Genomic DNA, 20,620 nt, shown 5'->3' with positions numbered 1-20,620 from the left:
TGGATAAAATGCACATAAATTATGCTATATCATTTTTTCAACCTTGAAACCCTAATGTTAGTTTGGTTCCAATTAGCCTAGTGGTTTCAGAGAAACATATTTTTGTAAAAGTAAACGGACGCCGACGACTAAGAACGACGGACGCAAAGTAATGAGAAAAGCTCAATTGGAGGTACCAGTTTGGCTAAAAATTACAATCATGGATGTAAGATGATAACTGCATATAATGCAATTGGTATCGATGAGCTAAAATGTACATGAATGCATATCTAACAATATTTATTTAACAAAAACATGAACAAGTTGTGTTCCTATACCTTTATAGTATTGTTTCCAGTTTGTTGTTAAATATGGATACCGTATTTTGCCATAATAACGATGTGCATTAAATGCTATGTATTCGCCTTCATACTTATATTCAACACCTAATGTTAGGGATCCTTTCGGTTTTGTAACACACCAAGCTCTTGCTATTGCAATAATGTCTCCCCATGGATTGAGGGCGTCGCCGTATCTACCGAGGCCAGAATGTTCAACTGAACTAAATGTAACAACCGCATCAAATTCTCCCAATGTGTTATTGAGATACCGCATGCGGAAATCAAGCGGAACGATGGTTTTTACTTTAGGATGCGTAGAAATTATTTTTCCATACTCCAAAGTCAGTATTTCACGTGCTCCTGCTTCTAACACGCATGCTTCAGCCCAAGGCCGTTCAGAACCTATAACAAGAACTCGGCCATCTTGAATTCCAGGTGCATGCTTTAACCCATCCCGCAAAGCATTTATTTCTGCAAGACCGTACGGACTGAAAAGTGTTTGCGCTTTTGCTTGTTTGATGTTTTTCTCTATCATTTCTTCCGTCCAAATTGGTGTGAACGCTTTTTTGCCTAGATACTGTTCATCAAAATACCATTTCTTTATACCAACTCTACCATTCATAGTGTATTCATCCACAAGTTCTTTTGGGATTTCCTTTGGCGCATGTGCCAATCCATGTCCACTGTCTATGTATTCGTTTCTGAATAGAGCTTCACAATTAATATTTGCCGTAACATGGTCAAAGTAAGGACCTGATTCACCTCTTCTAGATGTGTTGCAAAGTTCACCACAATCATTTCGAATCAAATCTATTGGTTTCAAGGAACCACGGTTACCATCAGGGTTAACTATAACATTTGACCTTTGAATATTGTTGTTTATACACGTGGTTGATTCAGCTGTTTGTGTCATTCTGTTTATTACAAATAAGCTTAACAGCAGAATTTGTAACATGAACATTTTTGTCAGAAAACTTTTATTACATATTCTTGATAACGCTCTCAGCATGACTGCAATATCCAATGAATTAGTCAATTAATAAACCTGCAATAAAAAATGATGACCTTTAATAAAATCATGAAGTACATGTTATGTTTATAACCTAAAACCTAGTTGTATCTTAAAATAATAAGCAAATTACTGTTTCTGAAAAAACAAAAACAATCGTTTAATAATTATAACACTTTACACTGTAGATGCTATAAATGACCTTTCATGCATAATACCCAATAGTAAGCTGCAAGATACATGTATAATGATAAATGAATACTAGGAGGCATTGTTTATGACGTTTCCACGCTAAATTCGTTGGATGTGTACTGATTGATACTTTTTAAAGTAGGTTTATATACATGATTCATTTAATAGCTATTATTAGCTCGACCTATCTTTCAGAAACTTCGAGTACTCTTTGTTTATATATTAGTCGGTTTGTTGTTGCCTTATGTGTAGATCGTGTTTGGTTGATCATTTTTGCTGTTTGAAGTTTCTGTCTCCTATTATAATTTCGAGTTAAAAACACCATTTAAAAAAAATTGTATTATTCATAATTTAAGGGCAATAATTCTAGAAAAAGTTGTCAGACGGTTTTGGCGTAAATTAGAAATAGATAAAACTCGTATTTTTTAACACTTTTGCCGCTGTTAGATTTTCTCTATGTATAGCGGTTTTTTATTTTGTATCCATGTTGGCCATTTTGGTTGGCAGGCTGGGTCATTAGATACCTCTTCTTCTTTAGTTACAGAAAACCATCAACATTTTGAAGATTACATTCTGGCGCATGCCTGATTGAGGTTGCTCTTTAAAATTAATTTCAATTTTTCTTTATTTTTAAGCTTTACAATTTTTATTAAACTTTTAATTTTTACAATTTTTATTGAACTTTTAATTTTTACACCTCAATGATGACTGTGGACAAGTTTGTTTAATTTTGCACAGTAGTTTCAGAGGAGAAGACATTTGTAAAAGTCACGTCCACTATCGACGAACGTCAAATCATGAATGATGAGAAACGTTCACTTAGCCTTTAAGACAGTTGAGCTAAAAATGGGCACAAACACCTGTGACAAATCATGTTGAAACACTTCTGAACTAAGACTAAAGGGGAATATCCGATTTTTGAAACACTTCTGAACTCAGACTAAAGGGGACTATCAGAGTGTTGAAACACTTCTGACCTAAGACTAACGGGGAATATTCGATTGTTGAAACACTTCTGACCTAAGACTTAAGGGGAACATCCGAGTTTTGAAACACTTCTGACCTAAGACTAAAAGGGAATATCAGAGTGTTGAAATACTTCTGAACTAAGACTAAAGGGGAATATCCGATGGTTGAAACACTTCTGAACTAAGACTAAAGGGGAATATCCGATTTTTGAAACACTTCTGAACTCAGACTAAATGGGAATATCCGATTGTTATCCGACTAATTATTAGTCCCCGTTAGTCTCAGTTCAGATGTGTTTACACACTTGGGACATTTTAGTCTATCCGAGTGTTAAAACACTTCTGAACTAAGACTAACGGGGAATGTCCAAGTGTTGAAACACATCTGAACTAAGACTAAAGGGGACAAAAGAGGTGTGAACATTTAGGGTAGCAGTTGATCGGCAATAAGGCAGCAACAATTCATCAACACCTCATGAGGATCATTTATGAACTATATTTGTAGACATTGAAAATCAAGGGACGTGAACTCTGTTCCTAGACTAGTCCAAATAATTAGGGGGGAGGGCAGTACCTTTTCCGGGACGTCGGGATCGGGTGTTTTTAAGCTCGGGATTTCGGAATTGACCCTTTCGGGATCCGGGATTTCTTTTTTTTTTATTTTCCGGCCGGATGTCGGGATTTTTTTTTTTTAAATTCGGGACCTCAATTTTATGTTTTTAAGCCCAGGATTTCGGGATCAGGACTCCTCAGACCCCTCCTCAATTTTGACGTCTGACGAAGAAGGCTTTCCAGAAAAGAAAAAAATAGCCTTGCCAGACTATTATTTGGACTATATCTTGACCAGGCGGGCCAAAGATATATCTGCACAACACCGTGCCTTTATTTGAAAATAAAAAATTGCAAATAAATAAAATAAGAAAATGATAGCTGAGGGAAACTGACTAACTATTAGGGAACTACCATTTTAATTGCATGGAGAAAGGGGTGTGAGTGCTAGGATAAAAGAGCTAGAGCCATTTTGCCGTGAATTCTTTTCAATTGATAAGATAGGTAAATCATGTTTTAAATAGCCAGATAGATAATAATTATAGTACATGAACATACGTCACATTATTTATTTTTATACCTTGAACAGGGTTGCGTTCAATATCGTAGCGGCTACGTAGTATTTTTGTCTATTGGACGTGTAGTTAGCCTATAGCTTCTACATAGATATCGATAGCAGCTAGGCAAAAATCTACGTAGCCGCTACGATAATGAACGCCAGGTATTCCTACAAAAAACAAGGCCAAGACTATTGATTTTTTAACTTGACTTTGTTTAATTATTAAGTACAGCTATTTGTAAGATACAGGCAGGGGGTGATTCATGTATGTCTCAGAACTGCTTTTTTCTTTTATATAATAGACTTTGTTTAATTGTTTTATGCACATAAGGTACCATACCACGTAACTTGTCAGTCTTGTCAGTAACTGAAGTCTAAGCCAGATTCAAACCTTAGGCTTATCTTCAAAACAATGATAATCTCTGATTAGTAGTTCTATGCTCTATTGATGGAGCCACCGCGACGCTTGAGTATAATGTCTTATTTTAAGAAGCTATCTTATCAGTACAATTTAGCGATGTTACAATTATTTCATAAAATAGTTGACTGTTGTTTTTGTGTAATAAGGACACACCAAACCAATTTTTGAGGGAAAACATAGTATAAATTACAACAGTCACAAAAAACATAACTTTTTTTTTGGTTTGACATGTTCTTCTGGGGGGATTCCCTGTTTTTCCTACCTAAAAACACCATAAATTCCGCATATTGGACTTTTTGAGTGTTAAATTAACTATTGATCACACATATCATATTATAATTAGTAAATCGAGATATTGATCAAAAAGCATTTTTTTTTTTATAGTAAATTCTATTCTGTCGGCACTTTTTGAAATTGTCCCTTCTGTGAAAAAAAATCACGGCAAATTGGCCCTACCTCTTTGAAAAAGGCAAGATAGGAGTTTTCAGTTAATAAAGGACATAAAGGCAGGATGAGCAACTTGGCAAAAAAAAGGAAGGATGCCAATTTATTTTAAAAGGAAAAATCAGAATAAACTAATAAAAAGAGGCAGAACAAATTTTTCATCTTAGCCCCCCCCCCCCCCCCCCAAAACCAATAAAATCAATGGTAGCCCGGGCTTAGATAATATTGGGGGGCTTAAGAAATCCAGCTCTTTTTTAAGCACATGGCCCGACATGTTCGTTCTACTCCATTCACAACTGATTAGGCAGCAACCATTTGATTTTCTGGGGGGCTATGGTTTTTTTTTCTAGACAATTTTTTTTTTCGCAACAAGTTGAAAACAATTTTTTTCTTTCAATTTTAGCATTACATATGGCAGCTGAGGGTGAAACAAACAATTTTTTTTTCTCAGAATCAAAAACAAATTATTTTTTTCTCCAAAAACTGGAAACAAACTTTTTTTTCCAAAAAAAAACATAGCCCCCCCCCCCCAAAAAAAATCAAATGGTTGCTGCCTTAGGGGGTCTCATTGGGATCTAAGCGTGAAGCGGGATTGCAGATTTTTTTATAAGCGTGACACGTGAAAGTCAAAGTATTGTGCCGTGAAAACGGGAAATGAAGTCTAGCGGGACACGGGAAATTACAAAAAATGAGAATAGCTCCCTCAGTTCTAAAATAGTAATCAAGACATGCGATATGACAAAAGGGGCAGGGGCAGTCGAAATATTTATGACGTCTTGGAATGGAAGGTGGATTAATTCATTTTAATTTGTTGATGTGCTACCTTACAACGGTCACAGCAAAACATTATCATTTCCTTTAAAGACGTCATGTAAATATTTTGACGATCTTCGACTAGGGAACGGGCTGAAAATTGGTACATTGAAGTTATTTATTGATTGAATCAAGATTTTGAAAATGGAATGACGACAACTTGAACCTGTTTTAGTGTAAGCACAGGGGTTTGTTTAGTGGGTCAGACGAGGTTTTACTGTCAATGGCGATCGCTATCCTATAGACGAGGTTTTACTGTCAATGGCGATCGCTATCCTATATAATATAGGATAGCGATCGCCATTGACAGTAAAACATCGTCTGACCCACTAAACAAGCCCCTGTGGTGTAAGAATCTGTTTAATGCCTTTTAAAATGACGTCAATTTCATGGTACAAAAAATGATGTCGACATGTTTGTATAATATCTACCGTTCTGTGCGACAAACCTACCTTTTAGAAAACTTTGATACTGTTTTATCTTCAAGACTACCAGGCCATCGTTTCACAAAGAATCGTACGACAATCTTAGATCGTACGTCGGTCGTAAGTCAAATCGTAAGTTTTTGACCGTTTCATAAACAATCGTAAGTAGAATTTTATCGCAAGTTTGATCGTAAACTTACGAGTATTAACAGACAGTCGTAAGTCAAATCGTAGTGATTTAACCTGTTGACAATTTGTAAAAATCAACAACATTACATTATCTTAAAGAAAAATAAGTGTCATTGGATCATTAGAATACATGTATTTATGTTATATTGTCCCAATCATAAGTAACTGAAAATTTAAATTCCTGAAATAATCGTATTTTCCAGTACATTTGACTTTTTTTCCTTTAACTTAACTTTCAATAGTCCAAATATTTGACCATAAAAACATAGAAGTGAGTACGCTAGCACAGCACTATATATGAATATGTTCTGTTCTGTTCTATGGGCGTTTTTCAATAAAAGCGTAACTTTCAGACCTAAAAAAAAATGGAAAATCAACTTGTCTAAAATTTAATTTCAAAAGTTATTTTGAATACCTCTATAACAGACCTGTTTGTAAACAAAAAGTGCAATCTTAAATATTCTTTAAAATGATATTATTTTCATAATTTGTGTACTGTTTCGTAGGGGACTTTTGTTCCCTACGAAACTTCTTATAAACACACACATATTTTTTGCAATTTTAAATGTTTCCTATAGACATTCCAGTTTGTTTACTTTAAATACTAGAAAAATTTCATTTTTTTCTGAATTAGAAAATCATTTTTATCGATACAGATTAGACAGTACTTCACATATGAAGGTTCAACTCATGTTACGTAGTGGACATTTTGATGCGTTTCGTAGTGGACAAAACCGTTTCGTAGTGGACAAAAAGTTTCGTAGTTGACATCAACCCTATTATATGTTAATAAAAACATAATAAAAATTACACGAAACTAACCCTTGTTATTTGTTTTGCACGAATATAATTGAAAAAAGATTAAAAAAAGTGTCCACTACGAAACGTTTTTCTCCCATACTTGTTTCGTAGGGGACCGTTTCGTAAGGGACGTATTCGCATGCTTTATTTTTTCCCCACAATCCCTATATTGCAATAGTAACAAGACTGATTGTATTCATCAAAGCATTTATCAAGCTGTACACTGATATTTTTTTCATAATTTTAAAACCAGATACTGAAGGAGATTTGACCCGTTTCGTAGGGGACATTATCAAAAATACGGTATCACTCTGGTCCATTTTAATGTGCTCAATTTTTCTTACCAACAATTTAATTGCCGTTATAAAAGCATCACTTCTTTTGTAAGACCCTAATGTTTATATCTCTTGCAAACAAAAATTACATTGATTTTATAAAACTGTTTATTGGCAAATTTTAATGACTTCATTTCGTAGTGGACAATTTGTGAGGGACACACCTTCTGAAATTAAAAAACCTATATTGAAAGCTGTTTATTAGAATATGTTGGCTCTGAACATACTTTTGAATTATTAAAGAACTTATGTAAAGTAAAAACCCCATTAATTTCTTCATTTTTTTACGATATTTTAGAGTATGAATGTTGAACAGGCGGTCTAGGGACATGCCATTTTGGTTGTTTTGGACCATTGAGGAGTCAATATCTTATCAATCCCTCTAAAAAATAAACTGTTTCTTTGCTTCAAAATATTTAATCTAATTCAATGTACTGACTGCACAAAAAATTACTTGCAAAGATCAAACACATTTTTTTTAACGTGGCTAGGACAAGAAAATACGTTTTTATTGAAAAACGCCCCTATACGGAGCCCGGATAGGGAGAGAGAGGGATCGGTACGTCGTGTCACGGTGCTTGTACTAACTGTGTACTAAATATTCAGCAAAAAAAGAAAATTATAAAAGCTTATTTGCTAGTTCTACAACATTTATCACTCATGTTTTACACGGACTTTATGAAGATAACAATAAATACATAGATATGTCAAGTCACTTAGATATTAAATTACAATCCTAGTTATGACCCCTTCCCTCACCCCCTTTTTCCCATCTATCAATGCATGTACTGCGGTTATACACTACAGCGGAGGACGATGTTCTGAAAATAAATTCAACTATCTTTCAAATACAAACAAAAAATCCTTCACTCCATTTCAGCTTCAGATAAATATACTCTCCTCGAAGTCAAGATCTTGTTGAAAGTTAGAATTTGGGATCTTAAAGTCATAATAAACGAGTGAAAAATAATGTTATTCCAACTCTTGAACTAATGCATACAAACGTCATAAACTTACTAGTCTTCTGTGCACGATTTTATCATTTTTTTCGCATAAATTTCGTATAATCGTCATTTTTTTTTCAATCGGTCAGTGTTGTTGTGAAAATATGGCAGGTAATTAAAGTTCGTGTTTTGAAGCCGAAGTTTAAATATAAACGATTGTCACCTGTTTGTCAACAATCAACAAAAAGCATGAATATTGAGCATGTATTTAACATATACAATCAGATAATAGTTTATTTTAAGGACATTCATGCGTATTTTTTACGAGATGGGTCACACTGCATGAGGTCACTTTGCATACGGAAAATATGTCGGGGAATTGCTTCCTGGAAGGAAGCAAAGAAAATAAAGTAAACTTCTTTTAAATATGAACAAATTAAAGAATTTTCTTAAGAAAAAAGTATATGCACATAATTAAAACTATCCATTCAGTTATTAAAAAAAAAGCATATGCATTATTTTTTTTAATTTGAGGTTTCTTAAGACTTTTTAAGAAATGAGCCCGAGCGAAATTATTTTCTCTGTGTCAAAATATTACAATTTTTTATTGTATAGGCAGCGCACGGTAAGTTGTCTCTTGAGTATGCATCTCCACGTAAAAAATAGTGTGTTCATTGTATACAGAATTGCTGAAATATTTTGAAAACATTTCATTGCCCCCCCCCCCCCCCCCCCCCCCTCCCGATTACAAGTGCAAACTTTTGGGCAATCGTTTTTATATTATAATTTGAGCATTTTCGAATTATACGGATGCTAGCAGATACATGTGGTAAATATACTAAACTAGAAGAAAAATGTCAAAGATAGAGAAACGTGGCGTTAAACATCAGCAATAAATCAAAATCAATACTATATCATAAGTAATATCGACAATCTTTTGTGGAATACGAGATATATCCTTTGTTGTATTGAGAACTATTTCCTCATTATATTTGTCTCAAAATCTCATACATCTTCGCCATATATTAATTCTTTAAAAAAATGATAATTACGCATTTTGTCTCGGTCAAGGATTTTTATAGTAAGAAAATCTTTATATACAGGTGGAGACCATCAAAAGTTTTGTTCATACATGAAGAGTGTACTTTTTTTTTTACGGAGATTGAGATATAACTTAAAAACAGATGTACAAATTAATGTTTAATATGCCTACCAAAATAATCCCCCCTCCCCCCCCAAAAACACAAAAAAAAAAAAAACACAATTGCACACAGGCTGAGACATGACTCGTAAATGTTTGTTTTGTTATTTAGTTCATCCAAACAAATGAGGGAAAGGGGGGGGGCGGGATCGGAACTCCGGGATCGGGTATTTTTAAATACAGGATTTCGGAATTAATCTTTTCGGGATCCGGGAATTCTTTTTTCGAATTTCGGGATGGCGGGATTTATTTTAAATTACTTTAAATTCGGGACCTCTGGATTTCATTTTTTAAAGTCCGGGATTTCGAAATCAGGACCCCTCCTATTTTTTTAGTAGGTATATAGTAGTAGTATGATATAGAGATGATCGATATAATCTCGTTCTCGACCTTCAAGTTTTATGGGTGAAATAGAATTGAGAACAGTTCTATTCTATATTTGAGATGCTACTTTCAGGGTACATTTTTATTTTTTATTCGGTTAATTTTTACCCATATATATATATATAATTTTTATATAGAACAATTTCCTTTGAGGAGACAACCATACGAATCAATACTAGTAAGACAATTCTTTTAAGGATCCACTGAATGTTCTTTTATTAGGATAATATTCCATGTATAACTCTTTAAACCATAAACTATTTATACATGTATCTATTAAAAAGATTTGTGTTCTATTTTTAACATCGAAACTTTCAACAAAATTGCGGACGTGAAAGAAAACACCATTAGAAAAAAACAAACACGTCAGAATACAAAATGTAGCGATGGATTAATGATCGTGAAACGTCATTTTTGTTTATTTTTCATTTGTTATAGTCTAAAAACTTGTATGAATATTAAATTATTGTTCCGACCGTAAAGAAGGTTAAAAATTTAAATGTGTTATAGTTTAGTGTCATCTATATGACTGACTGACAGCAGCGGATAATTTATGACCAGTATTAATTTATGTGGTTCATTTCCTTTTCGCTACTTTGAAAATAATTGTTCCGAATGGTGTGATAATTTTCAAAATAGGGGATATCTAGTCTTACCGTACAAGACTAAGTTTAGTATTAATGTCCCAAACTTGCCCCCCATTCTGCTTATTTCCTGCTACACGATGTCTTTTTCCAGTGAATATAGGGTTTTTGTATGGACAGTTTTGACATACTACATATAGAATACAGGGGCGGATCCAGGATTTTGCAAAGTGGGGCAAACATTTTTAAATTCGCCGAGCGGAGCGAGGCGAACAAATTTTGGGACCTTTTTTTGGCTAAAAAACATAAAATAAGTGTAAAATGCACTTTTTAAACGGTTCTTGACGTGGGGCATGCATATTTAATAGTTGCTGTTAAGTGTAAGAGTTGGACATTTTTGATGTTGTATTCTCCCCATAAATTGTCTATCATAAAATTATAGTATGGGTCAAAAGCTATAAACTGATATATTTGATGTGGGACTTGTCAGTAAAAAATTGACATGGAAAATTCTCGCTTGTTGTATGTTAAGTTAGCATAAACTCACAGATTTCTTGTTGTAAACAAGATACACACCGCGCTATTCGGTGAATTTTACAATACGAGCGACACGAGTTAAAAAAGACAAAGAAGCAATTTTTATACAAATGTTTGGTTGATATGTTTTACCCAACACAATTGAAAATTAACAAAAGGCTATTAATGAGTCTGAAACGACAACGAATTTGTGAATGACGGTCGACAAATGGACATAAAGGCCACACCAGCAGGCAGGTTGCAGTCTGATCTTGATAAAAGTATTCGATATATCATTTCATGAAAACCCCCGTCCCGAAAAAAATACGCCCGTTTTTTTTATTTATTATGTTCATTTAATGCTATATTATTCTGTTGGAAATTTTCGTTTCTATTAGCCAAAAAGTGGACAAGATTATTGTTTTCAATCTAAATACGGCCAGACTCTCAGATCTCAGACTGCCTCCTCAAACAATGGCTCGAACCTTGCACTTTAAATCTATCCAGAGCTTATACTGACTGGGGATAATTATTCAGCTATGTTATTTTAAGATAGGCGCGGGCGTTTGGGGTTAAACATAATTTCGTAGGTAAATAATATTAATGTGGAACTTTTTTCATGAGATTATAATAGAGTATAACTTTTTTTGGTTGAATTGTGAAATAGAAGTCAATACGTTCTTGCTCACTCCTTTGTCGCTTTGAAGGTGTCATGATTTTTCATGCTCAGAATTGCAAATGTGTTCCTGTAATTTGAATTTCAAAATGACTGAGTGACGTTTTTTCGACGAACTGGTCAACTCAACCATACCGAATCACTCTACTGTGATGCGACTGCCATATAAGTTAGAGGTTTAACGCTATAAAACCAGGTTCAATCCATCATTTTCTACATTTGAAAATGCCTGTACCAAGTCAGGAATATGACAGTTGTTGTCCATTCGTTTGATGTGTTTTATCATTTGAATTTGCCATTTGATTAGGGACTTTCCGTTTTGAACTTTCCTCGGAGTTCAGTATTTTGTAGTTTTACTTTTGAAATAATCAGTAAATACTGGCGAAAAAAAATCTGTATATGAAAAGAAATGTCTCATAAAAATTAAATACACGGGAAATGGCAAAGTTTACGAAGTCTAGTCTAAGTCCAAGCAAAAAGGGGGGCGTACGCCCTCATGCCCCCCCCCCCCCCCCTCTGTATCCGCCAATACACACAGTTACTGACAGCTTGTTCAAAGCCAATAACAACTAATAAAAAAATCAAGCATATAAGACTAAATTCTTACCAAGATTTCTGTAAATCAGTGTTGATTGAGACCCACTGGAAAGAAATGCACCACTATTATTCTGTGTAACAGATTGTCATTGTTGCGTCAACCAGATTGATTTCTTGTTTTACTTCATTTGAATTTTAAAAGTGTAAGAAAAATTGATTTCTTGTCCAAAAATACCGTGTGTTGCACTTATAAACCTTTCTTCTTGTTTTTAAAACATGCTTAATGTTTATAATTACATGATTGTGTAAATTTACATTCAAACATTAGATGAATTGCATTTATTTCAAACGTTCCAGAAAACATGCTCATATTCGAATAAGCTGACAATAATTCAAGTGAAACAGGGATGGGGATATACAAAGTACTGTAAAAGAAAAGTTAGAGTATCTATACTAATAAACGAGAAGACCTAATTTTGTGTGTCGCTTCTCTTCCTTCTACAATGAATTAATCATCATGCCTCTGTGTTCTATATAGGTATAGTCGCATTTGTCATCTTTTCTTATGATTTTTCAGTTTGTGTTATTTTGGGAGGAAAACGAAAATAAAGGTGTCAAACCACCAATTAAAAATCCCTATCTGTTCAACCGAATCTTGCAATTTTCACAGCTATCTAAATATTTTACCTTAAGTTTAACTTCAAGGAAACCAGGTATATCCTGAATTGTACATGTATCACCTTTCTACATGCCAATTTTCAACCAATGTTTAAAGTCTTATATGAAATTTCTGATCTTGAAAACACAGGTACTACCAAAATAACTCCCTGTTTTCTGGAAATCTTAAATTAGTGTACTATGAAGCGCATTAATCCTGAATTTTTAAAGCAAACTCATAGACAAGTGAATTTTGACTCAAAATGGTCTAAATATATTGCCCTTTCACCAGAAGTTTCATTTCTGCATATTTGTTGGTTAGTTTAAGTAAACAATGACATCAAAAGTACTATTTTGTGTCAGAGTTCAATATACTGTCGAGACCGCACTGTTTTTCCTCATCACAATTATGTAGAAATAGTGGTCAACAGTTTTCACACTTGTTTTAACTGGTAGGCAGATATCCAAACTCAAACACCTGATTTTCGTTTTGAAGGTCGTCTTCATGACTGTTTTCATATTAATTTTCAAAATCCTGTAGCATTTCTTCAATTTTAGCAAACAAGTTCATTCTCCTAGAAGATACATACTTTCCGTCAGATTTACCGTTGTCCCATTGAAAAGTCGCCGGTTGAAATTTTAATATTGCAAAATCTGGTCAAAGGGACGTTATTCGTACAAAACGTCGCAATATTTCGCGGAATCCGCTAGACGGCGTTCATTTACTGTTACTTGACCTTAATAAAGGAATCCAAAGAGCAAAAAATATATATATAGGTCATCGTGCTTGTTTTCGAGATATGAGCCATTGAAATTTTAGCGGGAAAATATTTTCTCTTGACTTTTCATAGCTTTATCATTGACAAGTTAAAGTTCTCAAAAACTGTTAAAAAGTAATTAAAATTTTATAAGACTTTAATTTACAGATTATCGGTTTATCATTATACATGTCAAAGAATTTCAAAAAGAAAAATGGGAGTCACCGGGCAATTTTTTTCAAGGCATTCAAATGGATAAAACCAGAGGATTCTGAAAATCTGACAAAAAATCCAAAATCTGACAAGCCAGCTTCCTTAACAGCTGTATCATGATACGTGATATATCTGTAATTTTCCGAATTTTTGATCGATAGTGAACCGTTTCAGTATTTTTCTTTAATTTTTTTTCGTGTAGCCGTCCGTCTCAGTGTTATTCAGTTTTTGTACGAGAACACATATAACAATATTCAAATTTATTTAGGGGCTCAATTAAGCAGAGGAAGTTCCCTTTTTTTTGGAATCTTTTATGATATCGGAAATTCGTTACCGGCTGAATCAGGTGTTGGATCATTATACCCCCGCTTTAAAAAAAGGGGGGGTATACTGTTTTACCTCTGTCTGTCAGTCCGTCCGTCAGTCCGTCCATCAGTCCGTCCGTCAGTCAGTCCGTCCCATGAAACTTTCGTCACATTTTTCTCAGGAACTACACATCCACCCTTTCTGTAATTCGGTATCAACATTTATATATGTCAGCCATACCGTGTGATGCGTTTTCAGATTCATCACTTGACAACTTCCTGTTTACCGAACACTTGTCTGATTTTACACATGATAGCCAAGTTGAAAATTTTCGTCACATTTTTCTCTGGAACTACAATACAAGGATTTCTGAAATTTGGTTTCAGGATTTATATAAGTCAGCTATACCGTGTGATGCGTTTTCAGATTCATCACTCGACAACTTCCTGTTTACCGAACACTTGCATATTTTTACACTATTAATATTATTTTTGTTATTGTCTCCCGATCTTACGAGAGTATTATGTTCAATACGTTAGTAGATAAACACTCCCATTCGTTGTAGCAAGAACTTTCTATACTAAGTATATACTATTATAGAAAGTCCCTGGTTGTAGTTATATACAAAATGTACATGTCTGTTCAGCTTTCAATAATATTGAAATTCAAGGTCCTCGATAAACAAAAATCTTGCGTTCTATGATCTTGCTTTACGATATGTATTTTTTAACTTACCAGTTTGATTTCTAACAATTTTTTTTTTAAATACAGATAATAATTGTTTGCATTAAAATTGCTTCCAGGATCCAGCAATACTGATGTTTCTTTAAGTAAGGAAATCGAAGGAAAACGGGTAATTTTTAGCCACTGATTTTATTGAGAAAAAAATCAGTGGCCACTTTATTAAATGTATTTAATGTTAATAATTATAGGTCAAAGTACGGCCTTCACCCCGAACAGCAATCTCAGCTTAAGTTGTTCTTGCTTAAAAATTGCTTCCAGGCTCAAATAATACTAATAAATATAATAATAGTACCCGTCCACGTCCACTTGTATTTTAGTCCATCTGATGAATTTTAGTCCATCTGATGAGTTAAGCCTTTTTCAACTGATTTTTATAGTTCGTTCATATGTTGTTATGTTTGACACTGTCCCAGGTTAAAAAGGGGGGATCCCGCTATCATGCTTAAACCCGCCAAACGTATGTATGTGCCTGTCCCATGTCGGCCTGTAATTCAGGGGTTGTCGTTGCATATTTGTTTTTTGTTCAATTTTTACATAAATCAGGTCGTTAGTTTTCTCGTTTGAAATGTTTTACATTGTCATTTTGGGGCCTTTTATAGATGACTATGCGGTATGGGCTTTGCTCATTGCTGAAGGACGTACGGTGACCTATAAGTTCTGTTAATTTCTTTGTTATTTTTTGTCTCTTATGGAGAGTTGTCTCATTGGCAATCACACCACATCTTTTATCTATTGTATGCTTTCCTAATGTCCTGATGACTATTTTTTGGATGATACAATAACAAATGCACCGCATAGCGTTATAAAATATGAAATAAAAATATGCATATACTTTTTACATTTCCATAATTGACTGTTGTTTTGCCAGTGGGTTTCTCCTTGACAAAAAAACAACCTAGACACGCACAAGAAACTTTCACAATGCTTAACACATTTTATACCTGTTCATAAATAACATTCAAAGATACTTATAATTTCTAGTAAAAAAGTCCAAATGAATGTAACTGGTTTTTTTTTTTTTGTATGACTTCATCATTCTTCAACAATAGCAAAAACAGACCGTGCATGAAAAAAACAACCTCCGCCAGTCAATTTTCTAATAAAATCAAAGCAAAAAATTTCTTAAAACTAGATTGGACACTTATCATGCTTACCTCACTAAACCTCATTACTATACTAACAAAAAAACTGATAATTATTTCAAAATACGATGGTATGAATGTTCTTCCTGGTTTTGAAAGAACGATTCTTTTTATAGACATGAACGCGGCTGTCAAAGAGAGCACCCCTTTTCCATTATTATCGTAAGTCTACGTTACGTTTACGTTACGTTTGCGATCACCTTTGTGAAACACTCGCAGGTAAAATCTTACGCTAAACGTAAGTTTAATCGTAAACGTAAGTCGTACGAATCTTTGTGAAACGATACCCTGATCTTTTAAGGTTTTTTAAGATAAAATAAGATAATATCTATTTTAACCGGAGAACATCTAACATCTGTATTTGGCCATAATACACCTTGTATGGCATTTTAACAAATCGGTCCTTCGTTGTGATACAGATGCAATAGCTTTTTGATGCTTTACCTACACGATTTGTAGTGTAAATTGATTTGTTCTGTGGTGTTGTTTTATTTTCTGCTGACTTATTTAATTAGGTACCGGTGCAGGGACGGTGGTAAAAATGGCAGTACTTGTATCTACACAGTCAGTGAATTTGCAAAAAAATTGCTATTGACTGCATTTGTTACATATAATACCATGTTCAAAAAAGGTTTCGAAAAATTGATTGTGTTGTTTTGAAACTTGTATACAATGGCCTCATTTTAAGTTATGTATATATTACACACGCAGAATTTGGGCTTCATTGCTATATAATAAATTCTCGCGTTATTGGTTATGTACAGGCACCTACATCAGTTTGACGACAGTTGTTCCTTGCATATATGTAATAAATTTAGACAGTCACATGAATAGAAAGTAAGTCAAGAGTATGGACAGTCATAGGAATGCACACAATAAGCGATACATTATTTTTTTCAATAATAAAATGATATACTAGTATACTTTATAGTCAAAATGAACCAGAATGACTCTATGAATAAAGCCAACGTCCTAACAAATATGATAGAAACATTAAAATTTGATATAACTATGATTGCGTATATAGTCTAAGCTAGCTGGGGAACTGTAGCTTATTTTTTGACTATTTGCGGACCATGTCCATGTCCGCAAATAGTCAAAAACTAACATAAGGACCAAAAGAGCTACGGTTCCGCAGCTAAGTCTAAGCGAGATTCAAACCTTACACAATCTCTGATTAGAAATCACAGGCACTTGTTTCTATCCATACGAAGGTCGACTATCCATATAAATAGAAGAAGGTGGCTAACGAATTTTTTTTTAGGTCACGACAGTCTCCGCTTGGGACGCTTTTTCTACCCTTCAACTTAATGCTAAAAATCCCTACCTTATATGAATCGATTCAGTGAATATTTTCCTTTAACACTAAACTAATTTCATAATCCCCACAGTGTTCCTCTTCACGGTAATCTACTCTCAATTCACTAAACCATGTCCAAAAGTTCAACTACCATCTTTCCAATGTATCTACTTCCGGTTGACATCGCAGTAAATTTATTTTGTTTTCATTGACTCAGTTTCTTTCCCCTAATTCTGATACGTTTTTTACCTCCAAAATAAAAGATCGATGAAATTCTTTAGAGTTACCATATACATTCGGAATTCTCTAGTATTATCGAATTCATTCAAATTAGTTTCTGACTTTCTGATTTTTTTAATAACAACAATAAATGTACTTATTTCGGTGAAATTTCATCTTTAAAAATATATTGATAATGAAAATAATAAACTGGTAATTTTACAGAATCATTTCGTTTTTAAAAAGATAGCATTCTGCCCACAACCGGAAGTAGATACATTGGAAAGATGGTAGTTGAACTTTTGGACATGGTTTAGTGAATTGAGAGTAGATTACCGTGAAGAGGAACACTGTGGGGATTATGAAATTAGTTTAGTGTTAAAGGAAAATATTCACTGAATCGATTCATATAAGGTAGGGATTTTTAGCATTAAGTTGAAGGGTAGAAAAAGCGTCCCAAGCGGAGACTGTCGTGACCTAAAAAAAATTTCGTTAGCCACCTTCTTCTATTTATATGGATAGTCGACCTTCGTATGGATAGAAACAAGTGCCTGTGTTAGAAATTCTATGCTCTATTGATGAAGCCACGACGCTTGACTATAATGTCATGTAAATATTTTGACGATCTTTGACTAGGGCATGTAGGGAACGGGCTGAAAATTGGTACGTTGAAGTTATTTATTGAACGAATCAAGATTTGGAAAATGGAATGACGACAATTAATGACGTCAATTTCATTGCATGGTACAAAAAATGATGTCAACATACTTATTTGGAAGAACAAACATGTTTGTATAATATCTACCACTCTGTGCAACAAACCTACCTTTTAGAAAACTTTGATACTGTTTTTATCTTCAAGACGTCCAGGATATAGATAGTATTTTAATGTTGATACGGTTGGCACGTTGGCACGTTGGAGTTAAAATCACATAGAGGCTGACGTTAAAAATACACTGAACTGGAGACGATCAATAATTCCGTGTTTAGTAAACAACGTTTCTGTATTTTTAGAAGGATTGAAAGTAATCTTTATTTATTTGCAAAACAAACAAAAACCAATTTTGGTTATGGCAAATACATAGACAAAACAAACAATGAAAACTCGACAAAATTATAATAGATATGATAAAAACAGTTAGAATCTACTGTATACTATGGGTCTCCTTTCCTCAGTTTTAATAATTCTTTAATAAAAGAAACAACTGCTTTTACATCATTTGGTGTTGATGGATTTTGTATAATCACGAATTTATCAGTATAATAAAGTGTATTAAAATTTACATATTTTCTTATATAACATTAATGGTGTAGTGGTGTGAAGTGTGTCTCATTGGGGTTAAAGCGTGACGCGGGATTGACGTTTTTATAAGTTTTATTATAAAAACTAGCCATTTAGTTATAAAAAACATATGCATATTATTTTTTTAGTTTGAAGTTGCATATGACTTTTAGTTCATATAATCCTTTAATCCAGAAGCTGTTTATTCCGCTAACATGTTTAACCCCGCCACATTATGCATATATATATGTATGCCGTCTGTCAGGAGCCTGTAATTCAGTGGTTGTCGTTTGTTTATGTTCCGGACCATATGAGTATTTGGACCATACGCGTATGGTCATGACCATATGCGTATACTCATATGGTCCGACCGTACGCGTATGGTCGGACCATATGGGTATATATACTGGTTTGGTTATTAACGGACCGGACCATATGAGTATTTGGACCATATAGGTATTTTTTCAAATATTAATAAACTTTATCTAAATAAAACCAATGATTTTTACATAAAAATGTATTAATTTTATAATTCAAAGGCTATAAAAAAAAACAAATATAGATGCCACAATTAGTTTTCATCGCGAATTGTATTCTTAAAATTACGCTTAGGATGGCATTAACTTCCACACGGTACCATAACTTTTTCTGCATTTGCACGTCTTGATTGTGCACGATCCTTTGCAGTTACACCATTTGCATTCGAGCGAAAAGGTAGCCTTTTTATCAGCTGCGTACAGTGATCCCGAGGTCTCGGGGAAACTCCATGACAGTCATTAAGAAATTATGGAAATATCTACCTAAGTCGACATTTTGCCATGCACTCGTAACAACAAGTCGGTAATGACTATATGAATAAAATGTGTTTATTATAGTGACTAGTGATTATAATTAAATGCACAAAACTGCTTCTTTTGTTATTATAATATAATGAAATGACCTTTGATATCGTCTTTTTAATGACGTGACAACTACAATTGTTATACCTTATGAAGAGATGGGTGTTACCTGTAAACTTGTTAATTACCCCGACCATACGCGTATGGTCGGACCATATGAGTATATACCCATATGGTCATGACCATACGCGTATGGTCCAAATACTCATATGGTCCGGAACATTTATATGTTACATATTTGTTTTTCTTTCATTTCTTTTTTTATATAAATAAGACCCGCGTTAGTTTTCTCGTTTGAATTGTTTTACATTGTCATTTCGGGGCCTTTAATAGCTGATTATGCGGTATGGGCTTTGCCCATTGTTGAAGGCCGTACGGTGACCTATAGTTGTTAATGTCTGTGTCATTTTGGTCTCTTGTGGACAGTTGTCTCATTGGCAATCATACCACACCTTCTTTTTTATAATTAAAAAAAAACATATAGAAAGATCTAATCGTCTTTGTTCAAATTGCTCACTTGGTAAAGTTGAAGATGAGCTTCATTTTTTATTAGAATGTCCTCTTTATGATATTCAAAGGGAATGTTTTTTTGCAATACATTTCTAACAATTGTGATAATTTTATAAATTTAAATAAATCTTCTAAATGTTTGCAAGAAAATGTAACTGTTATGGAAAAACTGGGCTTGTTATATTTGTGACTGTTTTAATTAAGGAGATCAGGTATGAATATTGACACCAAGTCAAGTAAATGATTTGAGAATAAATGCATATATAATGTAATTTTATTCTTTTATTCACAATATATATGTTGTTTATGACCAATGCTTATATACTAAACATATATTTATATGTCGCTATTGTTGTTGTTACCAATTATGTAAATCAATTGTATCTGATTTTATGCCCTTTATGGCCCCTGTAAACTGGGAAATAAAAATATTCTATTCTATTCTATTCCATATTCAGATTGGCTGTTTCGATTGTTTTTTTTTAAACAAAGTATGATGCGCTCTAAGGTTTTTGATATCCACTATGATGCTGTGTAAGAATGTGACTTACTGAATTAGTCTTGTCACCGGCTTTGTTACTTGTATGATCAACACAAAACGGGTTAAGTTATGACTTTTCGTTCAAAAGTATTGTTACTTTCTTTAAAAGTCCTTATTTATGAAAAACCAGGGATTTTCTTCCAAATATGCAAATTTCGAACCAAATTATCTCAAAAAGTAAG

General features: G+C 33.7%; 1 protein-coding gene across 3 annotated transcripts; it reads right to left on the bottom strand.

Moving 5' to 3' along the window:
- Positions 1 to 262: 262 nt before the first annotated feature.
- LOC139500666 (uncharacterized) lies at positions 263 to 18,148 on the bottom strand. 3 transcript variants are annotated; one of them, XM_071289445.1, is made up of 2 exons: positions 18,033 to 18,148; positions 263 to 1,365 (listed from the first exon to the last, which is right to left on the bottom strand). In XM_071289445.1, exon 2 carries the CDS (start codon positions 1,327 to 1,329, stop codon positions 280 to 282), a length of 1,050 nt encoding a protein of 349 aa, XP_071145546.1. In that variant the 5' UTR covers positions 1,330 to 1,365; positions 18,033 to 18,148; the 3' UTR covers positions 263 to 279. The 3 variants fall into 3 exon arrangements, with proteins under 3 accessions (XP_071145546.1, XP_071145548.1, XP_071145549.1); XM_071289447.1 differs by lacking the exon at positions 18,033 to 18,148 and adding an exon at positions 11,938 to 12,036; XM_071289448.1 differs by lacking the exon at positions 18,033 to 18,148 and adding an exon at positions 5,728 to 5,771.
- Between the last annotated feature and the right edge of the window lie 2,472 nt (positions 18,149 to 20,620).

Source organism: Mytilus edulis, chromosome 13 (assembly GCF_963676685.1).
Source record: "Mytilus edulis chromosome 13, xbMytEdul2.2, whole genome shotgun sequence".
NCBI lineage: Eukaryota > Metazoa > Mollusca > Bivalvia > Mytilida > Mytilidae > Mytilus > Mytilus edulis.
The sequence above is the reverse complement of the archived record's forward strand: the minus strand, read 5'-3'. Positions and strand labels throughout refer to the sequence as shown.